The sequence below is a fragment of the Puma concolor genome, chromosome D4 (genome assembly GCF_028749965.1).
Source record: "Puma concolor isolate L17-30 chromosome D4, mPumCon1.1.hap2, whole genome shotgun sequence".
NCBI classification, from domain to species: domain Eukaryota; kingdom Metazoa; phylum Chordata; class Mammalia; order Carnivora; family Felidae; genus Puma; species Puma concolor.
The window spans coordinates 91,087,222-91,106,791 of NC_141679.1; the positions used below are offsets into that span (position 1 = coordinate 91,087,222).

The 19,570-nt window shown below is 51.0% G+C and overlaps 1 protein-coding gene across 5 annotated transcripts in view; it reads right to left on the reverse strand.

Moving 5' to 3' along the window:
* The window catches only part of DDX31 (DEAD-box helicase 31), a 71,455-nt gene that overhangs the window by 8,967 nt on the left and 42,918 nt on the right, over positions 1 to 19,570 (reverse strand). For 2 of the 5 annotated variants that reach the window (XM_086684376.1, XM_086684380.1), the window contains 3 exons: positions 18,509 to 18,640; positions 13,796 to 13,907; positions 7,240 to 7,408 (listed from right to left, as the gene is read on the reverse strand). In XM_086684376.1, coding sequence (XP_086540502.1) covers positions 7,240 to 7,408; positions 13,796 to 13,907; positions 18,509 to 18,640 — 413 coding nt within the window. The other 3 variants (XM_086684377.1, XM_086684379.1, XM_086684378.1) reach the window with 3 other exon arrangements.

A 19,570-nucleotide genomic window follows, 5' to 3' on the forward strand; every position in this document is an offset into this window, starting at 1 on the left:
CCTGTTCTTTGTTATCGGCCTGGCCGCTTGACTGAAAACACACCCTGTGGTTCCCGCTGTCTGCAGGTGACCCAGGTGTGGAGAAAGAGCAGGGTCACCGTGAAATCCCTCTAATCGCCTCATTAGCCGGGTGGGGATGAGGGTGTGTTTGTTCCACGAAGAGGCACAGGGCTGGTAATTGCATGGTGTCAGAGGGAAAGAAATAGTGGTAGCAGCAAAAGGCCAAATGTAAAAGCTGCGTGTGCACAGCAGTAATTAAGCCAAAGCCCGGAAAGGCAGGGCCCACGGTACCTGAGCGGAGAGGAGGGAAGGGAATTATAACTGGATCTGCACCGCGTGACCCGAGTGGAAGAGGCAGGCCCTCCACGGGAGCCTGTGCCCACACCGCGCCGCTTCCTGGAGCTGCCCGTGCCCGTGATGAGCTCACTAACCTACAGGCGGCTCGCTGACACGCAGTCCCTGAGCAAGGACTGTGTGCCGTGCTGTGTTTCCCATCAGAAGGGACGTGGCCACGTTCCACAGAATTTTTCCTGTCCCCTGGCCCCGTCTGGACAAGAGTATATTCTCCTCCGTACAGATGTCCCACAGAGATAACGCAGTGTGGACTTCAAAGAGACCCATCCTGTGTGTGCCTTGCCAGAGAGGCCAGTAGAAGATGCTCCTGTCTACAATCCATGCAGCTCATCCAGGTTCTACGTTAAAATATTATTAATTAATCCTAACTTGAATCAGACATACACTCGGCCAGCATCGGGCTGTCCTCCTGCATTAAGGAGGACACCCCATCGCCCGCTCCGAGGACCTGGGTCTACATTTTTGAGAACTGTTAGTCAACTTATGACCACCTCCATCCCCCTCTTCAGGACTTGAGACTTTACTGAACCACGGTCTCCCGGGATGGGGCCTGGGCACCTGTACTATATATAGCTCCCCAGGGGAGCCTGACAGCGGACTCTGCTCCCTTGCTCCACAGGACACCTTCTGCCCTTGAGGCTACCTCTGGCGGTCCTTAGCGGTTTCCCCTGGTCTCCAGGCTGAAGCCGGGTGATCTGACCTTCCAGTGGGGCATCTGCTCTGGTCCTGTAGAGGCAGGGCAGAGGCCCCAGCCCTGAACCTGCTCACGCCCATGCTATGTGGGCTGATCCCCAAGCCGCCTCCACCCATGAAGTCAGGGACACTGGTTCAGAGGAAGGTGGCCCCGTCTTGTTCTCCCGGGACAGCCTGGCTGAGTGCAGCGTGCTCTGAAAAGCAGGTATCCCCCTACCCCCTTGCAGGATTTGCTGTTTGCTGGGTCCACTCAACAGGCAAGAGGCATTTCCCTCTTTTTCTTATCTTTCTTTCCTTCCCACTGTGCCCTTCCTCTCAGAATTACAGGCCGCCGGCAGGTTCTGTTTATCTATCCACGTGGTGCCGGGTACCACGGGAGCTGCTGGGGAGGAGAGGAGAAAAACCAGACAGGGTCTCCACCGTAAGATGCACTCGAGAGATGGACACGCGCCACCCGCACACACAGACGGCGGTGTGGGGTGAGGGAAGGCCGAGGTGCCAACCCGGGCAGGCGGCCCAGAGAAGACCTCCTCGCAGGAGGCACTGAGTCCAAAGACAGAAAGCAGGGAGAGGCCCAGGCCCCCCGGGCACTTGGCAAAGGCCCTGAGACAATGGGGAAAACGGGGGCCACGCAGGGCCGCTGAAGAGGGGGCTCGCCGTTGTCACTTGCCTTAGTCATCAGAGCAAGGAGATGCACCGAAAGGCTGGCGGCAAGGGCGACAGGTGAGGGTGCGGAGGCTCTGTGGCCTGGGGCCGGGTGTGAGAAGCCAAGGGAAGAGACCAGGAGGTGACCAGAGGGGTCAGAGGCAGTAGCGCTGCTCCGGATCTGACCCGCATGCAGGGGGTTCACACAGAGATCCCCACGTTCTCTAGCGTGGCTTTGTCTCGCCTCTGATCTCATGTTTGGCCAATCTTTTACAGAATAACTGGCTCAATGAGATTGAGAGAATTTTCACAGTGGGCAAGATTCCAGGTGTGCCTTCAGCTAATTAAGTGATACGAGGGAGGTTGTAAATGCCACATAAAAATTGGCAGGCAAGCTGCTCCTAATGATGAGAATATTGCTTTACAGGAGGTGCAGCTGCAGCTTCTTGATGCCCGTCTTGGAGCGGACCGGTTCCACGTTTTCAAGGTTGTTCCTGATGCGACAAGCTCAAGGGTGCTGAAAAGCTGACCGCTTGACCGCACTTCCCACTCCCCGGCCCAGGATACTCACAGGTGCGGTGAAGGCCGGCAGAAAGAGCCACCAGCACTGTCACCGCCACGTGCTCCCGTGTGTTCACGTCTGACCCCGTGTCGATGCTGGACACTCACCGCCTGGCGTGGTCCTCACACAGCACTGTGAGGCTCCCGTGCCCGTTTGGGAAGCCAGGGGACTTGGCAGAGAGTCGCCGAGTCACTTGTCCCAGGGCAGACAGAAGAGGCTCAACCCCGGCTCAACCCGTGTGGCCCTCCCTTGGGCGGCACCTAAGAACCAGAGGCCCTAGAGCACCAGTGAGGACGGGAGCCCTTCGCAGTTACCGAACGGCCACTGGACAGGCGACGGTGGCAATCGGAACAAGTGACAGGGCAAAGGCTTCAAAAAGGAAAAATGCCCCGAGTGGGGCTGTGCAAAATCTCCAGTTTGAACGTTAGTGCTAAAATCCGTGACAATTCAGATGAGAAAACTCTGGCAGGCACCTCCACACGAGGACGTCTACTTGGTGTAGAGAAAACACTGGATCTAGAACTCCGGGGGGACAGATGCTCTGCAGTGCCCGGGTGCCGGGGGTTCTGACCCGAGGCCAGGACCCAGGGGAGCCAGCCCCGTGTACCCTCCTGTCACTGACCACGGCCCGCCGAGCACAGGCCCAGCACACCCAGACCCAGTAGTTAAGGGTTAAGAGATCCTTCATTTTAGATGGTTTACCTGTTTGGTAAGAGCAGGAACTTCGTGGTCACACTTTGGTCGGGCTGGCTTGAGCACATGTGTATGGTGCATCTGGGGGGCTCAGTCAGTTGAGCAACTGACTTCGGCTCAGGTCATGATCTTGTGGTTCGTGAGCTCGAGCCCCACATCGGGCTCTCTGCTGTCTGTGCGGAGCCTGCTTCAGATCCTCTGTCCCCACCCTCCCCCCACCCCTCCCACACTGGCACACTCTCAAAAATAAGCAAACATTTAAGTGAAAGAGAAAAAGGAAATGTGCATAAACAAAACTGCATTTCTTTTAAGAACAGCCAACAACTTGGACTGTTGTTGCTCTAATTCTAAAAGGAGGGAGCCGAGAACAGAGGAGCATAGTTATTGGATTACTGATAAAGGCGACATCCAAGATGTTTCTAGGCACGAAGGAAAACATCAGAAAGACACAGGTGGCATAAGCCAGGGGTAGACAAGTCTCGGGTAGCTACAAATTACATCGTGGGGGCAGAGCAGTGCTTTCATGATCACAGCACAGAATTCACGAGATAGTTGGTTAAAAGCAGCAGACTCGCTCTCTCGTACTGTCGCAGTAGCACTGACACCGTAACGCATTGTATTCTTGAACCACTCTCCACAGCGTGTAAGGGAGGTGAGGAACTCGCAGCCCCGCACGGCGGGCCTGCTCACTACTCGTGTGTGTCGCCGCCTAGACAGACAGATGCCCTGGCCGACAACACCACTCTGCCCTCCCGAAGCAGACGGTACCGGGTCCCCCCGTCTCCTGGGAAGATGGAAATTTTGGAAGGTATGTTATCTTTGCTTCTCAGGAACCGCGGAGTCTACCGAGCTTCAAAATCAGAACCGCGTTTCACAGAAGGAAAATGCTGTGTTTGTGATGGATGTTGCTAAGGGGCCATTCAATATTTTACCAACAGCACCGACTCCCTGTGTGCACGTCTGTGTCGGTGTTTGGGGTGGGGGGTGGGGGGCTGTCTTGGCAGGTCTGCGTGTCGGTGTCAGAGGAGTTTTGTAACTACGACTGCATCTGTGTGCAGGGGAGAAGCATTTTGTGTTCCCTTTCAAAACTAAGGACTGAAAAGCGGATACAGACCTGGTGATAAAGATCTCGTTTGGGGAATGTTATCCTTTTTTTGTCTCAACAGTGGTCAAGTAAACGAATAAAGGCATACGGATGAGATAAAACTTTCCTTTGTCACTGCGTGGAAACCATCTCCTTCACTAACCTGCCCTTGCTTCATGTTTTAACACCCAGACGGACCCCTTGTTTGGTGCATGACGAGGTGAGACAGGATTCTGCTCACAGTGGCATGGATTTGGTCCACAGGTATCAGAGGTCTGCACACAACGTAGAGCTACTCTAGGCAGTTAACCCCGTGACACAGAATGCAGAATAATTTGGAAAATTCAGGGCTCCAAATTGGTCCACCCCAGGAAAGCAGAAGGAACCACTCCCTTTCTTGACAGATGGATTTCAGAGGAGACGCCTGAGCTCAGAACAATCACTGTGGCCACAGCATAACTCTCTGCACTCTGTGGTGTTTAACGGACTTTTCTTCCCAGTCCTCAAAAAGCAGCAACTGGCATTTGCTTGAGCCCTGACTGAGGTGCGGAAAATCTGTCCCGTCTTCTCTGCCGCTCACCCTGACCACAATTATACGGTCCGTGTGCACATTAGCTGCCAAGTCATTCTTCTTCCAGGAGTGACAAGATTCCCCCCCCCCCGCCAAAAAAAAAAAAAAAAAAGGTGCCTACTGTATCCTTGAGCGCCGTCTGCGTTCGCAAGGCAGGGGTGGGGTGGGAGGATGTAAGAGTGCAGCGAGAAATGCCTTCAAAAGAAGGGCATAACAACCGAAAAAGTAGCTGTAACTGAGTGGTGACATGGCCAGAACAGAGAGCGGTATTGTCACGGGCGGAGTAATCCTGTGACACACTGCTGTCACTCACCACCCGGCTCCCTGCCGCGCCAGCCAGACATCAAAGGCTGCCCCATACCATCTTACATGCTCTTTATCGGCTAATCAGCCCATTCTTCCCTAAATAAAGCCCTGTTAAATCCCCTGCTCACAGGGGTATGGTAGTCCTGGTGCCCATCTGCTAGCAGGGTCAGCCGAAGCAGGAGGCGGCGGCTTGCTCTCTCCCTAGTGGCTTCTCAAGGTAAGGACAATGCTGGCTGGCTCCGAGTCCCCCTCCCGACTGCCTCCCTGCCTTGCTGCTCTGCTTTCCAGGATCTGGGTAAGAGCTGCGGACGTCCCAGCCTGAAGAGCTGCTCTCTGGATTAACACTTGCTAATGAAGTTCCCACTCATAAAGGTAGATGAGCCGCTAACAATGAAATATCGGGACTGCATTGATTTGCGGGGATAGGAATCGGCAAGATCTGTGTTTCTCACCAGTGATCAACTGGCAGGAGTGTTCCGATCTTCTCGAAGTGCCAACGTTTTAGAGACGGTGGCAGGATGGCCTGGCTTCCAGATCACTAGGAGGTCCCCCTCAGACCTGACTGCAAGCCTCACACACTCGAAACCAAAGTGGGCACGTGGAAATACCAGCTACTTCCGACCCCAGGGCAGCAACCTGACTCTGGCGCACAGCCGTCGTACATCTGAGGCGTCTTCTACCTCCCGGGAGGACGGGCAGAGAAGTCTCTAGCCACAGCCCTGCCCAGGACAGGTAGCAGGGGCAGCGGGCAGTACCCTGAACCTCAAAACCGCCTGGAAGACACAAGAGCTGGATGTGTCTTAGCCTTGTCTGGGCACGGATCAACAGCGGCATGTGAACTACCTGCCTGACAGAATTACTGTCAGAGGTATGGTCCTACAGGAGAGGTGTTAATACAAGAAAAAAAAAATCAAGCATCTTAAACATTCCAAAAATGGGACTAGAATTAGGCAAACTTTATCCATTACTAAGAGCCTTGTAGGTGCCACACCCTGAACAGATCAGGTTGGATGTTCCAGAATCTTAACCCATCTGGTTTCCAGATTTCTGTCCTAAGGTGATTCATCTGTGCGGCCCGTCCTAATGCTGAGTCTCAAAACAACCTTGTGAAATAGCTACAAAACACTGATTTCCTTCTCCTTGCTGTAGCTGAGGAAACTGAGGCTCTGAGAAGTAAAGCAAAGATACGGCCCAAAGCTCAGAAGCTCACATCACAGCGGAGCTGGAACTGAAGTCCAAGTCCCCTGCATCTAAGACCAGCGATCGTTTCCCTACACCAGGCGGTCCACTCTGCCTTTTGTCACTGCATCCAGAGAACCTGGGCCCTGACAAGTGATGGTGCACGAGCAAGCGGGCATGTGGCGGGAACTCGCAGGGAAGTGTGGCACACCCCCAGATTCTCACAGTCAGGGCAAGTGTACTTTGACATTTGTAATTCATAAGCAAATAAAGGATGTGCCATGCAAAAGAATTGTCCAGAGCATTCAAGGATTCTCTGCTTGTTCAGTGTTTCCTTCCCACTCACATGCTGCACAAGTGGTGATGGCAGTCCATCCCGGAGTCCCCATGCAAGCGGTCCATGGCTCCTGCAAAGGGGCTGGGTCCTCTTACAAATGTCTTTTGCTGAGGGGAATCATCTCAGGACCTCCTGGAACTGTGGAGGTGGACCCAGAGCCCAGCCTCCGACCAGCAGGGCAGCGCTCTTCACTCTCACTAGGACCTCTGGACAGTTTACCACGTGCCTTTGAGGGAGGTTGAGAGTCTCACGCTCGCACCGGCCTCTGCCCTCTGTGGGCGCTTGGCACCAGACGCACGTGTCAGCACCAAGGAGAGCGACCAGTGCAGTGAGTCCCCACGCAGCCCCTCCCACCTCCCCAGGACAGGACCAAACTGATTTCACAGAACACACCAGAAGTTTTCGTACAAGTCCTGGGGGGCTGTCCAGGGTGAACCACGGCACATCTGAAGCTCCGACTCCAGAAAGGCCCCACGTTACTCTGCTGGTGGGCAGTGGAGGCAACCCAACCAACAGGTTTGTCTTGCTGCCCCAATAAACCCCACCACCATCTGGACCCGACAGGAGACACCATTGCATTTCTGCAGGTGCCTTAAAAACATTCAGATTAAGTATTTTTCCTCTCGTTCCAAGCACTTATCACACTTCGAGAGGGGCGGACAATGGTGACGATTCAGCACAAAACCCAAAGAGGGAAGTTTGCACCCATCACGCAGCAGCCTGCCCCACCACCGCCCTGCTGTTGTGTGCACAGAGCTCTCCAAACCCACCTCACTTCCAGCCATCTGTCCCAGGGCAAGTTCAACTCATCTTACCTGTTCAGGTTTCCTTTTCTTCTCTTTACAGCCGAGACACCAAGATTTTGGGGGGCATCTCTCAGCCCAAAGCTCTTAGCCACATGACCAAGGTGCAGCGATCGGACGTGGAAGATGTGCTTCAGCTCCCGGGGGTAGGTTGCATAGGCTCGAATGAAGGACTGCAGAGCTGGGAGGAAGAGGAGGGTGAGGGAGGCCGTCAGGATGGGGTCTCGAAGCGCCCGGGCCTAATGGCTGTCCTACGCACTTTACCTTGCCAGGCACCCTGAGACAGTCAGGACAGTACAACCTAAATCTATCCTGGTGTATTTTCTTTTTAAATCATCAAAAGAAAAATCTACAGGACACAAGTATCACTTGAGTAAACCCAATAGAATTTCAGATTTTACTGTGTAGTGTGCAAGAACCCTAGAGGACAGCGGCCCTCTTTTCTCCTCACTATGGTCTTGGGGCCTTGCACAGCAGCTGGGACACGGCAGCAGGCAGCTGGTCAGTGTTTGTCATAGAAACGAAAGACAGAATGAGTGAAGAAACTAAGACATGATCAATGTGGTATTTTCTCATGAAAAATGAAATCATCAGACTTTTATATTAGGAAAAAATTTTCCTAATTCAATTTATTTTTTCAATTGCTAACACATGTAAATGTTACACAATTCAAAAGGTTCCCATGGGTTTATTGTGCTTCCCATCACGGTCTGTTACTCCTGCTATAAATGTTCACGCCACAAGCCCCGCCTCCAGGGCCCCTATCCAGAAGGGTGACTCTTCTTCCTGTACTCCTGGGATTTTAAAACGAAATTCATTCCAAAGTACCCGATATTGACTGCTAAAGGGCTTCTTACCCATTTGAAAAACGCATAAATAAGGAAACGCAGGGTGCCTGGGTGGCTCAGTCGGTTGAGCGTCTGACTCTTCGTTTCGGCTCAGGTCATGATCTCACAGTTTGTGTTTGAGCCCCGTGTCGGGTTCTGTGCTGACAGTGCGAAGCCTGCTTGGGATTTTCTGTCTCTCCCTCTCCCTCTCTCTGCCCCTCCCCTGTGCACGCGCAAACTCTCTCTCAAAATAAACTTTAAAGAAAAAAAAAAAAGGGAATGAAAAGTTTTAAAAAGGAGAAAGGCAGTTATTAAGTTTCTAAAAGAGCCCACAAAACAGTTCCTTCCTTGAGAACTGCCAACAATTTAGAGATGTCCCCAGACACACCTTCGTGAAAGTTTCAGCCCTATTTGAAAGTTGAGAAAAAGGCCCCTGTTCTAGAGTCAGCACTGGCTGGAAAAAAGGCAGATGTGGTTCCCAGGAGCTTGGAGCCCCGGCTACACCATTTTTCGGCGTTCCTCTGAGAAAAGAAAGCTGTCCCTCCACCCAGCTCCCCTCAAATACACCGCAATTCCAGTGAAAATCAAGTGTCTACCTCTCCTCACTCCAACAGGGCAGGAGGGGACGGCTCTGAAAAGACCCCAATACCGGCTCTTCCGGCGGCCAGGCCCGAGTCCAGCACCGCGCATCTCACGGAAGAGCAGGTGCTAAATACCAGCCTCTCTCGCCCTTGCTTGTTGAGCCACTGGACTGGCAAGTTTGCCCACAGCTTAGACGTAATATCCCAGCAGCACCTGGAGATTGGCGTTTATGAACAGTAATAAAAAGTGTCATTTTAGCAGATCAGCTGCTGGAAGGATCCTGGGAATCCATCAAAGCTCTATTTACTGAGTAAAGTGAACTCCTTTTCCCAATCGATGAGAAATAATAACCAAGGCAACTTGTCTGCACCCCTCTCTGAAATCTGTGCCTGCTTCCCCTTTTTAATAACCGGGGACCAGCTTTTCCCAGGGAAATCTCTAGCACTTCAAATGGTCTGTGCTGTTCGGAGGTTTTGACACCAGGTTCCAGACATGGAGCTACAGACTCCAGTCTCAAGAAAGCTGCTCGGCTACCTTCCAGGAGATGCTCTACACCTCTTCTCTACATCCCTTTCTTTCCAGACCCTCCATATTTACTCTCCTCTAAAAACAAAAACAGACCGAAACCATGCCAAGTCAGGCCAAGCCAAAGAGTTTGCACTTTTACAATCTCAGTCCCCCGAACGCTGGCCCAGGCCTCCTCATGACCACCACTGTCCCACTTAGGCAGATCAACCTCCCATTCCCGCACCAATCCGAGGAGCCAAGGAGGGACAGCCTCTGTCTCAGAGACGTGGGCGCCCAGCTGACAAGTTTTCCAAGAAACGGCAGACGTGTCTTCTCCCTCCACAAGCGCTCAGGCAGCATTTCACACTGCATATGTTTACCAACCCTGCCTGTCCTTAAGGCTGTCTCACTGGGGACAACGATACTGGGCTGTCCTCACATCCTTGAATGGACTCCCACGTTTTGATGGTTCAGAGAAGCAGGAACTTCAGGAGCAGCAGAAGCTGTCTGCAGACCCTGCCGAGGGGCGGCGTCAAGGACGGGTGGCGGAAGTGGGGGCTGGGGGACCCGGAGGAGTGGAGAGCAGAGAAAGAAGGCATTTGCTTGAGATGGCGGAAGAAGCCGTGGCCACTCACAGCACGCGCTCCGTAGTCGCGGGCTCCCATCTCACACCATCTCACAGCCGTAAGGGAGATGCATTAAGGGAAACCTATTTTAAAATACCCCACACGGACACCTCATCCTTGTTCATAAAATCAGATTTATTCTTGGACATCTGACCAAGAACAGTAGTATCTTACGGATGATACTTAGGATCAAGGAGGTAGGAAGGAGCGAGACTCTAGCCTGGGAGGGAACCTCGGCCCTGCCCCCAGAAGAACACACATCTGTACGGAGTAAAGGCACACTCGGTTGAGTACCTGCCTACCTGGGACTGCACTGAGGGAGCGGCTGATCTGTCATCGGTGGTTTGGGTTTTCTGGACTCTCAGCAACAGCCCTGCAAGCCAGGCACGGCTCCTCCGCACGTGGTCCCTGCTCTTCAGGGAGACCTGAGGCTGAAGGACCACCACAGGAAAGCCGTCTTCTGTGAGGAAAGGACCCCAGTTTCCAAAACTTTTGTTCGGGAGTCTTAAGTTCAAACCAGTTTTTTTTTTTTAATTTTTTTTTAATGTTTATTTATTATTGAAAGTCAGAGACAGTCAGAGCGTGAGCAGGGGAGGGGCAGAGAGAGAGGGAGACACTGAATCCGAAGCAGGCTCCAGGCTCCGACCTGTCAGCACAGAGCCCGACGCGGGGCTCGAACGCACAGACTGCGAGATCGTGACCTGAGCCAAAGCCGGATGCTTAACCGCTTGAGCCACCCAGGCGCCCCAAGTTCAAACCAGTTTTTAACCACTGGGATCTCTAGCTAACAGAGGCAAGAAATGAAGGAAAAGGGGTACCTGGGTGGTTCGGTCAGTTAAGCATCTGACTTGGTTTCGGCTCAAGTCGTCATCTCATGGTTTGTGGGTTCAAGCCCTGTGTTGGGCTCTGCGCTGGCAGCATGGAGCCTACTTGGGATTCTCTCTCCCTCTCTCTGCCGCCCCTTCTGTGCGTGCTGTCTCTCAAAATAAATAAATAAACTAAAAGGAAAAAAAAAGAAAGGAAGGAAAGAAATGAGGGTAAAAAGGGGCGACTGCTGCTGGAAACGGACAACAATTAAATGCTGGTTATTAACAATGACTGGGCCAGAAAATGCAACAGGAAGACAAATGCATACTTGGCCCAGTTTCCAACTACTTTTCTGCCATAAAGGCAAAAACCAGCTGCTCTGTTAATTATTCATGAGGTGGGTTCTGAAATAAAACGGAGGCAAGTCAGCAGTGGGGAATCTGCATATGCAGACGAAATGCAGAAGACAGTTTCGACTTCCGGGGTGCGGTCGCTGTCCCCTTGTGAACTGAACACCTCTGCCGTAGCAAGTGCGTGTACGCACCGCCCCGCCAGACCTCCAGAACTCACCATGCTAAGCACCAGGGGAGCAAAGTGTGGAGACGCCGAGATCTAGAACAGGGCACTTTCCCCCCAGACCACCAACAATCTGACGTGGCAATCAATTGGCAGAGAAGAGAAATGCAGGGTTATTTCCTTCTTGGTACCTAAACATTGCAGAGTGGCCCCGTTCAGGTACCCTTTAAAAGGAAGGCAAGTAGGGCACCCGGGTGGCTCAGTCGGTCGAGCATCCGACTCTTGATTTCAGCCCAGATCATGATCCCAGGGTTGTGGCATCAAGCCCCGCGTCGGACTCAGTGCTGAGCGTGGAGCCTGCTTCGGATTCTCTCTCTGCGCCTCCCCCCACTTGCATGTTCTGTCTCATGTCATGTTTAGTAAGTAGAAATAAAAAAAAATAAAAGTGATACTAGGAAAAAAAAGACAGAAAGCCAGGAGCTCCGCTTGCTTCTTGGTATTAACGACTTCAGTGGTAACCACACTCTCCAAGGACGCCACGACAGCCTTACTTTGGTGACCCAGACACCTGAAGAAGGCTGTAGTCTCACTAGAGTGAGACACCTCAACCACCTCTGGCGTCAAAACCAAAGGTGAAGAGGACGGGGGGCTTTCTTGCTTTTCATCGCAATGCGCTACGAAGCCAGAAATTCCGCGGCGCCACAGCTGGACGTGCACCACCCAGCAAGCTCACCTCGCCTGTCAACAAACGACCGATCTCCAGTTACACTGTGACAAGCCATCCATTCCTCTCGGGAGACACGTGCCAGTACTTCACTGAAGGCAGGTTCTTAGGAAAACCCTCAGGAATTGTTGAATTCACTTTCGGGAAATGTCAGGACAGCCTGCTGTTAGAAACCCGTCCAGCAGGACGCACGCTACCTACGGAGCAGCGGGGACGGGGCCACCGCCAGGATTTCATCTTTTCTCCTGTGTAGTTCTCATTTGGTCCAGTGTGGTGGCAACAGCCAAGGGCTGCTTTCGTGATGTGCCAAGGTGTACGGTAGGCACTCAAAACCGTTTGCTGACTAGCCCATTCTTGTCATCTATTTCCTGATGGCCACGACTGTCTGTAACCAGTCCCCCAGCATTCACCCTTGCCCCCCAGATTCTATTCTCACGTAGGCCGTCTTTTCCGACCCCTGTAGACCGTGCCACATCTCTGCTCCAAGTCCTGCAATGGCTCCCACTGCGCTCAGGGGACCCCAAAGCCCTCGACAGCTTCCAAGCCTGCCTCTGCTACGCCAGCCTTCCCTTCCTTCCTGTGGACACACTGCCCCCCCCCCCCCCACCTCCGAGCCCTCTCTGGGAATGCCCTTTCTGTTGCAGCAGCTGGTGACCCTCGACTTGGCTCATGTTGCCCTCACAGCAGGGCTCACGCTGACCCTCCATGTAAAACGCAGTCTGCCCAGACACCCCTTCGCCTCTCTTACCTTTGTTTTTCCCACAGTTCCCAACACCTTTTAAAAGACTATTTTAACTATGCTCATTATCTGTGCCCCACCTAGAATATTAGAAAGGTCTTCCATCTGCTTTGATTCCTGATGTATCCCAAGCACCTAGAACGGTGCCCAGTTCAGTAAGTATTTGTTAAATAAATGATTTTTTAAAAATTTCAACTGGGGCACCTGGGTGGTTCAGTGAAGTTTAGCATCTGACTTCAGCTCAGGTCATGACCTCACGGTTCGTGAGTTCAAGCCCCACGTCAAGCTCTCTGCTGACAGCTCAGAGCCTGGAGCCTGCTTCCGATTCTGTGTCTCCCTCTCTCTCTGCCCCTCTCTCGCTCATGCTTTCTTTTTCTCTCTCTCAAAAACAAACATTAAAAAAATTTTTGAAATAAAAAAAAATCTCAATTCATAAAAGGAAAAAGATGATGCTATAGAGTTTACACACTGGCAAGACAGCCTGGCATCCTTCTCAAAACAGCAAGTAACTATCAAAAAGAAGTGAGGGGCCTCCAACGTGGACTGCGTCTTATTCACACACACAAGACCATCACCAGCCACGACACGCGACTTCCTGCCATAGGAAACATCCAGCTGTTCTAAGACCCCTCCCCCCACGCTCTCTCAGTGTTCTCCAGTGAACTACTGAGTCCCCACTAATGCCTGGTGATCCCAGGTGCCAACTTATCCTATAAAGGGCCTGGATATTAAATAAGTACCCGAGTCTTTTGTAAATTTCCTAGGAATTGGGTTCAAGGTCTATGGCCTTTCTTCAGCACTGTTCTTTCTCACTTTCCTTTGTACTTCCAAACAGAGACTGCTCGGGTCTGATGCCTCCAGTCCTTACCTTCATCCCTAATTTCCATCTCTACAACAGTCTCTGCTGACGCGGTCACGTCTCTTCAGTTTTCAAAGAGAAAAATGGATCCCTGAGATCCATGGGTCAAAGTTCTAGTTCTACGTAAGCCAAGATAAAGCCTCATTTGTGCAAAACATGGGGAAGGATGAAGTGAACGTTTAATATCACTTTAAAGCCTTCCACACCTGCGTCCAGACCCTGCAGAACGAGGCTGAAGGCTTAAGCTGGTGAGCAGAGACATTCCCCCCCCCCCGCCCCTGCCCACCGGTTGGCCTCTCAGCCCGTTGGCGGTGTGCAGGTGGAGGTGGGGACGGAGCTCTGAGGGCTTTCCATCCACAAGGACCTACGAAATCCACGCACCTTTCTTTGCCCAGGAGACCCGCCTCTCACTGGAGTGCACGTAATCTTCAAATACCGTCTGCAAGACCGTGGCTCGCCGTTGGATTTCCTGGGGGCCAGCGGCACGGGATTTCTGGGAGGGTGGCGGAAGGATTAAAGAAGAGACAGAGTCAGAGTCAGGAATAATGAAGCACTTTATAATAGATTTAATAACAGTAAAATCACTCGGTAACCACCGAGGGGCCAACAAGGGTAATCCTTTCAATATTACTAGAGGAAAAACGGGAGCTATAAAGATGTTAAAGTCAAGCAAAGATGGAGACAGCTCTGTGAGGGGGCAGATCAGGTCTATTTACTTATTTACTTGTTTACTGACTGGTCCTCCTGGCCTCTTGTCACTCACGTTCAAAATGAAAGCCCACCGGAGACACTCTGGAATTTTCCGAGTCCGATTCAGGCATTTAAAACATCACGGGACGTGGACAGGTGGGTAGGTTTCACAGGACTTGGGTCTTACGGAGGCCTTAAATCCTCCCCCTCCCTCTCACTCCTCAGGGGAACAAGGGAACAGCTTCTCGGGAGTGCCCCCCCTACCCCGGGGCCTGCCTAAAATTTAGCCTATCCTTGAATTTCAGAGCATGCTCCCTCATTCCTAGGGAGGCTGTGACTTGTGTTTCGGATCCATTCTTTCAGCCTGGGACCACCGTGCCACTGTGCTGGCTGCCGGGGACCTATCGAGGAGTGGGCCGTCCCTTCACACCACGTTCCAAGAAGGCCACTCGGTCTCTGCAGCTGGCCGTCCTGGTTTCAGGAGCGACATCTGTACACGCTCAAGTTCTACGGATGGAAAACGTTAATAAAATAGAAAAATGATATCCTTTTCATTCTTCAGCAATCCCAGAGAAAAGATTTCCTTTTTTTTTAAAAAAAAATTTTTTTTTAACGTTTATTCATTTTTTGAGAGACAGAGAGGGACAGAGCGTGAGTGGGGGAGGAGAAGAGAGAGAGGGGGACATAGAATTCAAAGCAGGCTCCAGGCTCTGAGCTGACAGCACAGAGCCCGATGAGGGGCTCGAAATCACAAACCGTGAGATCATGACAAGAGCCGAAGTGGACGCTCAACCGACTGAGCCACCCAGGCGCCCCAAGATTTCCTTTCTTTATATTCCCCTAAAACTGAGTGTTTTTTGTTTCCCGTATCTTTTTTTTTTTTTTTTTTTAAAGTAAGCTCTACACCCAGTATGGGGCTCGAACTCACGATCCCGAGATGAAGAGTCACACACTCCACTGACTGAGCCAGCCAGGCGCACCCCCCCCCCATCTCCTACGTCTTAAAACAACCATGAGTGCTTTCTCCTGAATGTGAAACTGAGATGCCAGAGAACGAAGATTCTCCAACTCAATTTGGCTAGTAGGTCTCCTGGAAGACGCGGACTGTCCCAGTGATTCTATAAAAGCCTCTACGGTAACCACTACCCACTGCGGGCATGGGTCACCAAGAAAACAGCCAGTCTGTGCTTCCCTTCACCCCCGGGGAGGACAGGGGCTGGCGCCTGTGTCTGGCTGACCACAGGCTGACTGTGCCTAGCTGTGGCTCCTGAGTCTCTCACCTTTAAGGCTGCCAGAGGAAGAACAAAGGGGAGAGGAGAAAAAGCCTCATTCTCTGGGTCTGTGTCCGTCTCTGTATTAATAGAGACTTAACAACCTGAAAATGTTTTTAGCTTAGTCAAATCATTCCTGCTACCTGTTCGGTTGATGACAGTCTAGCTGATTTCACAGTACATGGTCCCCCTAAGGGTTTTATCCACTCAAATGTCAAGAGAAAAGTCACTCAGGAGCTGTGTTATGAAAGTGGACATTTGCTATTGTCATTAACAAGGATTTTTTTTTTTTTTACCCTCTTAACTGATGTGAAATGCAAACTTTTTTTCTTTTTTTGCTGCCCTCCTTTCGTTAAGCCACCTCAGCAACGCAACTGTCACCTTCCTTGTGTGTGTGTGTTTTTTTTAATATGAATGTGAAATTAGCGAGGATGCCCTTTCCCCTGGCGGACAGAATCCTCTGTTATTAAAAAGTAAAGCACTTTAATAATGAAAACTTTTTCCTCTTTTTCCTGTGTTTTAACTGTTTAAAATTAATGAGAAGGGCAGAATGGTTGTCAAAGCGATATTGAAAGCCGGGCAGCCAGGCCCGAATAAGCACAAAAATCCCTCTAGAGTGTTAGATAAACAGAGCTCCAGCCCGCTCGAATCCCTCTGTTGGTTATTGTATACACTCTGTAACAGCTCTCAGAATAGATCTGAGAGCCAGGGAGGCAGAGAGGTTTCAGAATTCCAATAAAGGCCTCAAATTAAAGACAGCCTGGTGCGAATTCCAGGAGAAAATTAAAGAGACCTCAAGCTTAAGTGACAGGTGACTTACTTCTGTGTCACAACTGTCAGGGGATTTAGTGATAATATGGCAATATATTACAAAGGGCTTTTCTTATTCCCCCTTTAGGTTTCAAAATGAGGCATCTTTTCTTCCCAACCAAAAAAAAATACATACACACACATAGATAATGTGTGTACAAGTGAAATAGGTGGAGAAAAGGCAATAAGACTAGGTTCACACGTTTGAAATGATGAGGTCAGTTTCAGTAAAATGTAAGGAAAAGTTAATGGCAGAAAACATAATATACTCAGGAAAAAGCACGTCTTCCTCTCCCTACCCCCTCCACTTCCAGAAATACTTTATTTTAAAATTACCCCTCTTGAGAATGAGGTGTTTTTCAGTTGTCTTCTGGGGAGGACGGTCTAAATTTAAACTGAAGGCAGGGGCAGAGTTGTGTGCACGCCAGCGTCTCAGCCCCGACAGGTGAAACACTCCCGTAATGAGAGCGGGTCAAAGCCCGGAGGCACACCCACCCCTCAAAGACACACAGACGCAGTGCTGGTTAACGAAGCTAACCTGGGACTAGCAGGCCGGGGCTAGTTTAGGAAAACACGTCTCCAACGGCCCACACTCAGCATTCCCTGGTCCCTAAAGCCCTACCGACCCTGGAGAGAACAGCCGAGTGCAAGGACTGAGCACTAGGACGGAGGGAGGGGGCTGCTGATCTCATTTGAATACCTGACCCTGCACCAGTCTCTTGCTAAGGTCCGTTTACAGGCATATCTCATAGGACAAAAACAAAAAAAACAAAAAAAAACCTCGTAGAAAAAGCATGTTTGGGTGCGCGCATACTTTGAAGATGAAAATTTCATGCCTATCGAGAGGCAACACATGAGTTGAAGATACTTGGGCTGGATTTTTTGTGGTTGTTGTAAAAAGTTTTAGGTGGTGGCAGTGGTAGGGGAGGTGCCTTTTTCTTTCTTTTTTTTTTTTTGGAAACGTGCCCATTGCTAACTTCTAAAGTGTTTTTAAACTAAACGGAAGGACTGTTTTAATCACTTTATTGCCAAGCTGAGTTTCACCCTCATGCTTCTCTAGAACCATCTGAGTGCTTCCCAGTAAAGTTGAAAGATCAAATTTATTCTCTTTGTAGGTGGGTGAACACTCGCACACCCAGACGTAGCTATATATATTTTATATACCTAAATATGAAATATACATTTTACAGATGCTTCACTCACTCTCTTTCTGTTCACAGAAGCCCAAAAATGTATGTGCCAAAGGGACATTTACAATGGACTTCAATCGAGTGAGAAGAAAGGCCTTACAGTGAGGTGTCTGGCTATGTGTGTACAAGGCCTATTTACCGAGCTCACATTTATCTGTCCGGCACTGGTTCATGGGCTAGACGGAACCGCCCACATGGAGAACGGCAATTAAAACACGCCGTGTTTCTTATGAGGAACAGAACTAAAAGTTGTATCCAGCATCTACTTTATTCTTTTCACTACTCACGCGGATCACACACACATAAAACACTCTTTTGGGTTGTAGATCTGTGTGACAATTAGTAATAGAGTCAGTTTCACGGAGTTTCCCTTTGGCCTTCGAATTGAAGTTAAATTTGGTTAATTAAACAGGCCAGGTTTTCATCGACATGTCACCCAGGGCCTGTAGTACGATTAGTTTTCTAGGCTAACCTGTTAGTTTGGGGTCAGTGAAAGCCCACCTCGCCGAGTGTTTTTTCTTTTTAAAAACAAAGCTTACCACTCCTTAAAAACATAAAAACATCCTACTGGTTCCCGTCCATCAAGGCAGGAGCTTGGGGCTGGGATGAACCGCCACGGCCCAGAAGCATACAGAGCGCTGCCTGCCTCGTTTTAGAGGTCAGCTCCACAGCAACCCACGTGACGGGCACTCTGGTTGCAGAACCACCAGCCGTGAAGCATGGTCTGGAACCCAAGCCTGCCTGCCTTGGGGCCCCGGCCCCTACACGAAGTGTCCCCGAGCACCCCCCCTCGAGCAAGGCTTCAAGGCCGGCCTCGTGCCAAGGAAGCCTCTGCTTCCGTGGGAGTAGATACGCAAGGCCCTGGAAGGCCGGGGGCTGGGAAACGGCCGTGGCTCGCTCGGGGAAGAGCAGAGGGCACCGCGGCTGCCTGGCTCCCTCCCTAGGGGGGGAATCCGCAGGAGACGCTCCTTCTGCAGACCCACATGATGATCAGCTCTCCCTGGACCGAACAATGTGTGCTCGGTTCAGGGACAAACACCAACAGAGTCAGTCCCAGAAATGGTGTAAGAGGAGATCTGACCGAACCTTTTCTTTCTTTGTAACTTTCTTGTAACTTTACTGCTTGCTCTCACTTCTGGCCAGCAGGCAGAGGCTAACGTTCGCCGGTGCCACAGCAACAAGCACCGGGTTTCGTGTCGCGGAGTCTGGACTCGGAACTCTACATCTGCTACTAGCTGATGATGACGATGAACACCCTTCAGTACCTGTGTTGGGGTTCTCGGGTTATTTCTTACTCAGTCCTCCAATCTCCTTAAGAAGAATGCTAACATGATCTCAGTTTTACATAAGAAGAAACCACGGCTTAGGGACGTCCAGTCTTGCCGAGAGCCACAGAGCTGGGGACCCTGAGGCCATGCCCTTAACCTCTGCTACACTGCCCATGGTCCTGGGGCTGTAATGAAGTGTCTGAGGGAACATGAAAAAACCCTTCCTAGAATCTGCAGTAGCTTCAGAACAGCAGCGTGCCAGGACCAACGAGCGTCTGTTTGGTGACTGGTCCGTTCCCTTGACAACAAACTATTAATATGGGATGTTCCAAAGTCTAGCGCGGCAGGGATGTTTTCTAACGAAACACGGTTTAAAACAACTTGTTGATCAACTGAGTCTGTCCCTGCTTCTTTGGCTTATGGGATATTTGTTGTGGCGTCATCTGTTGACCACGTCTCACCTAGCGAGGGCTGACATTACCTAACTGAACAGCTAGCTGCTGCCACTGCCGTGCTTTCGTCTGTATCAATGGAAGCAAAGAGCACGTGCTTTGAAGTCAGGCTGCCTGCTTCCACCGCACCGGAGGCTGCGTCCCTGTGGACGTTTCTTCACCCCTCCGGACCTCAGTCTCCTCATCTGGGAAGTGGGACGAGAGCACCCGCCTGGTGGGGCTGCTGGGAGGATTAAACAGGACCAAACCACGAAGAGTGTAGCACAGTCCCGGGCACAGGACACACGCTGTGACGGTTTCCCTGCCTTTTCGTTGATACATTTCCTTAGGTTCTTTCTGGAACAAGAGGGCTTAAGTCAGGGCCAGTCAAGTCAGGTCCCAGCCCCAGGGACAGTATTGATCCAAATAAAGACGCTTCTTGATGCATAAAAGAAACTCTTAATTAAGCCTGATCTATTTGGTCTCATTTTCCAGT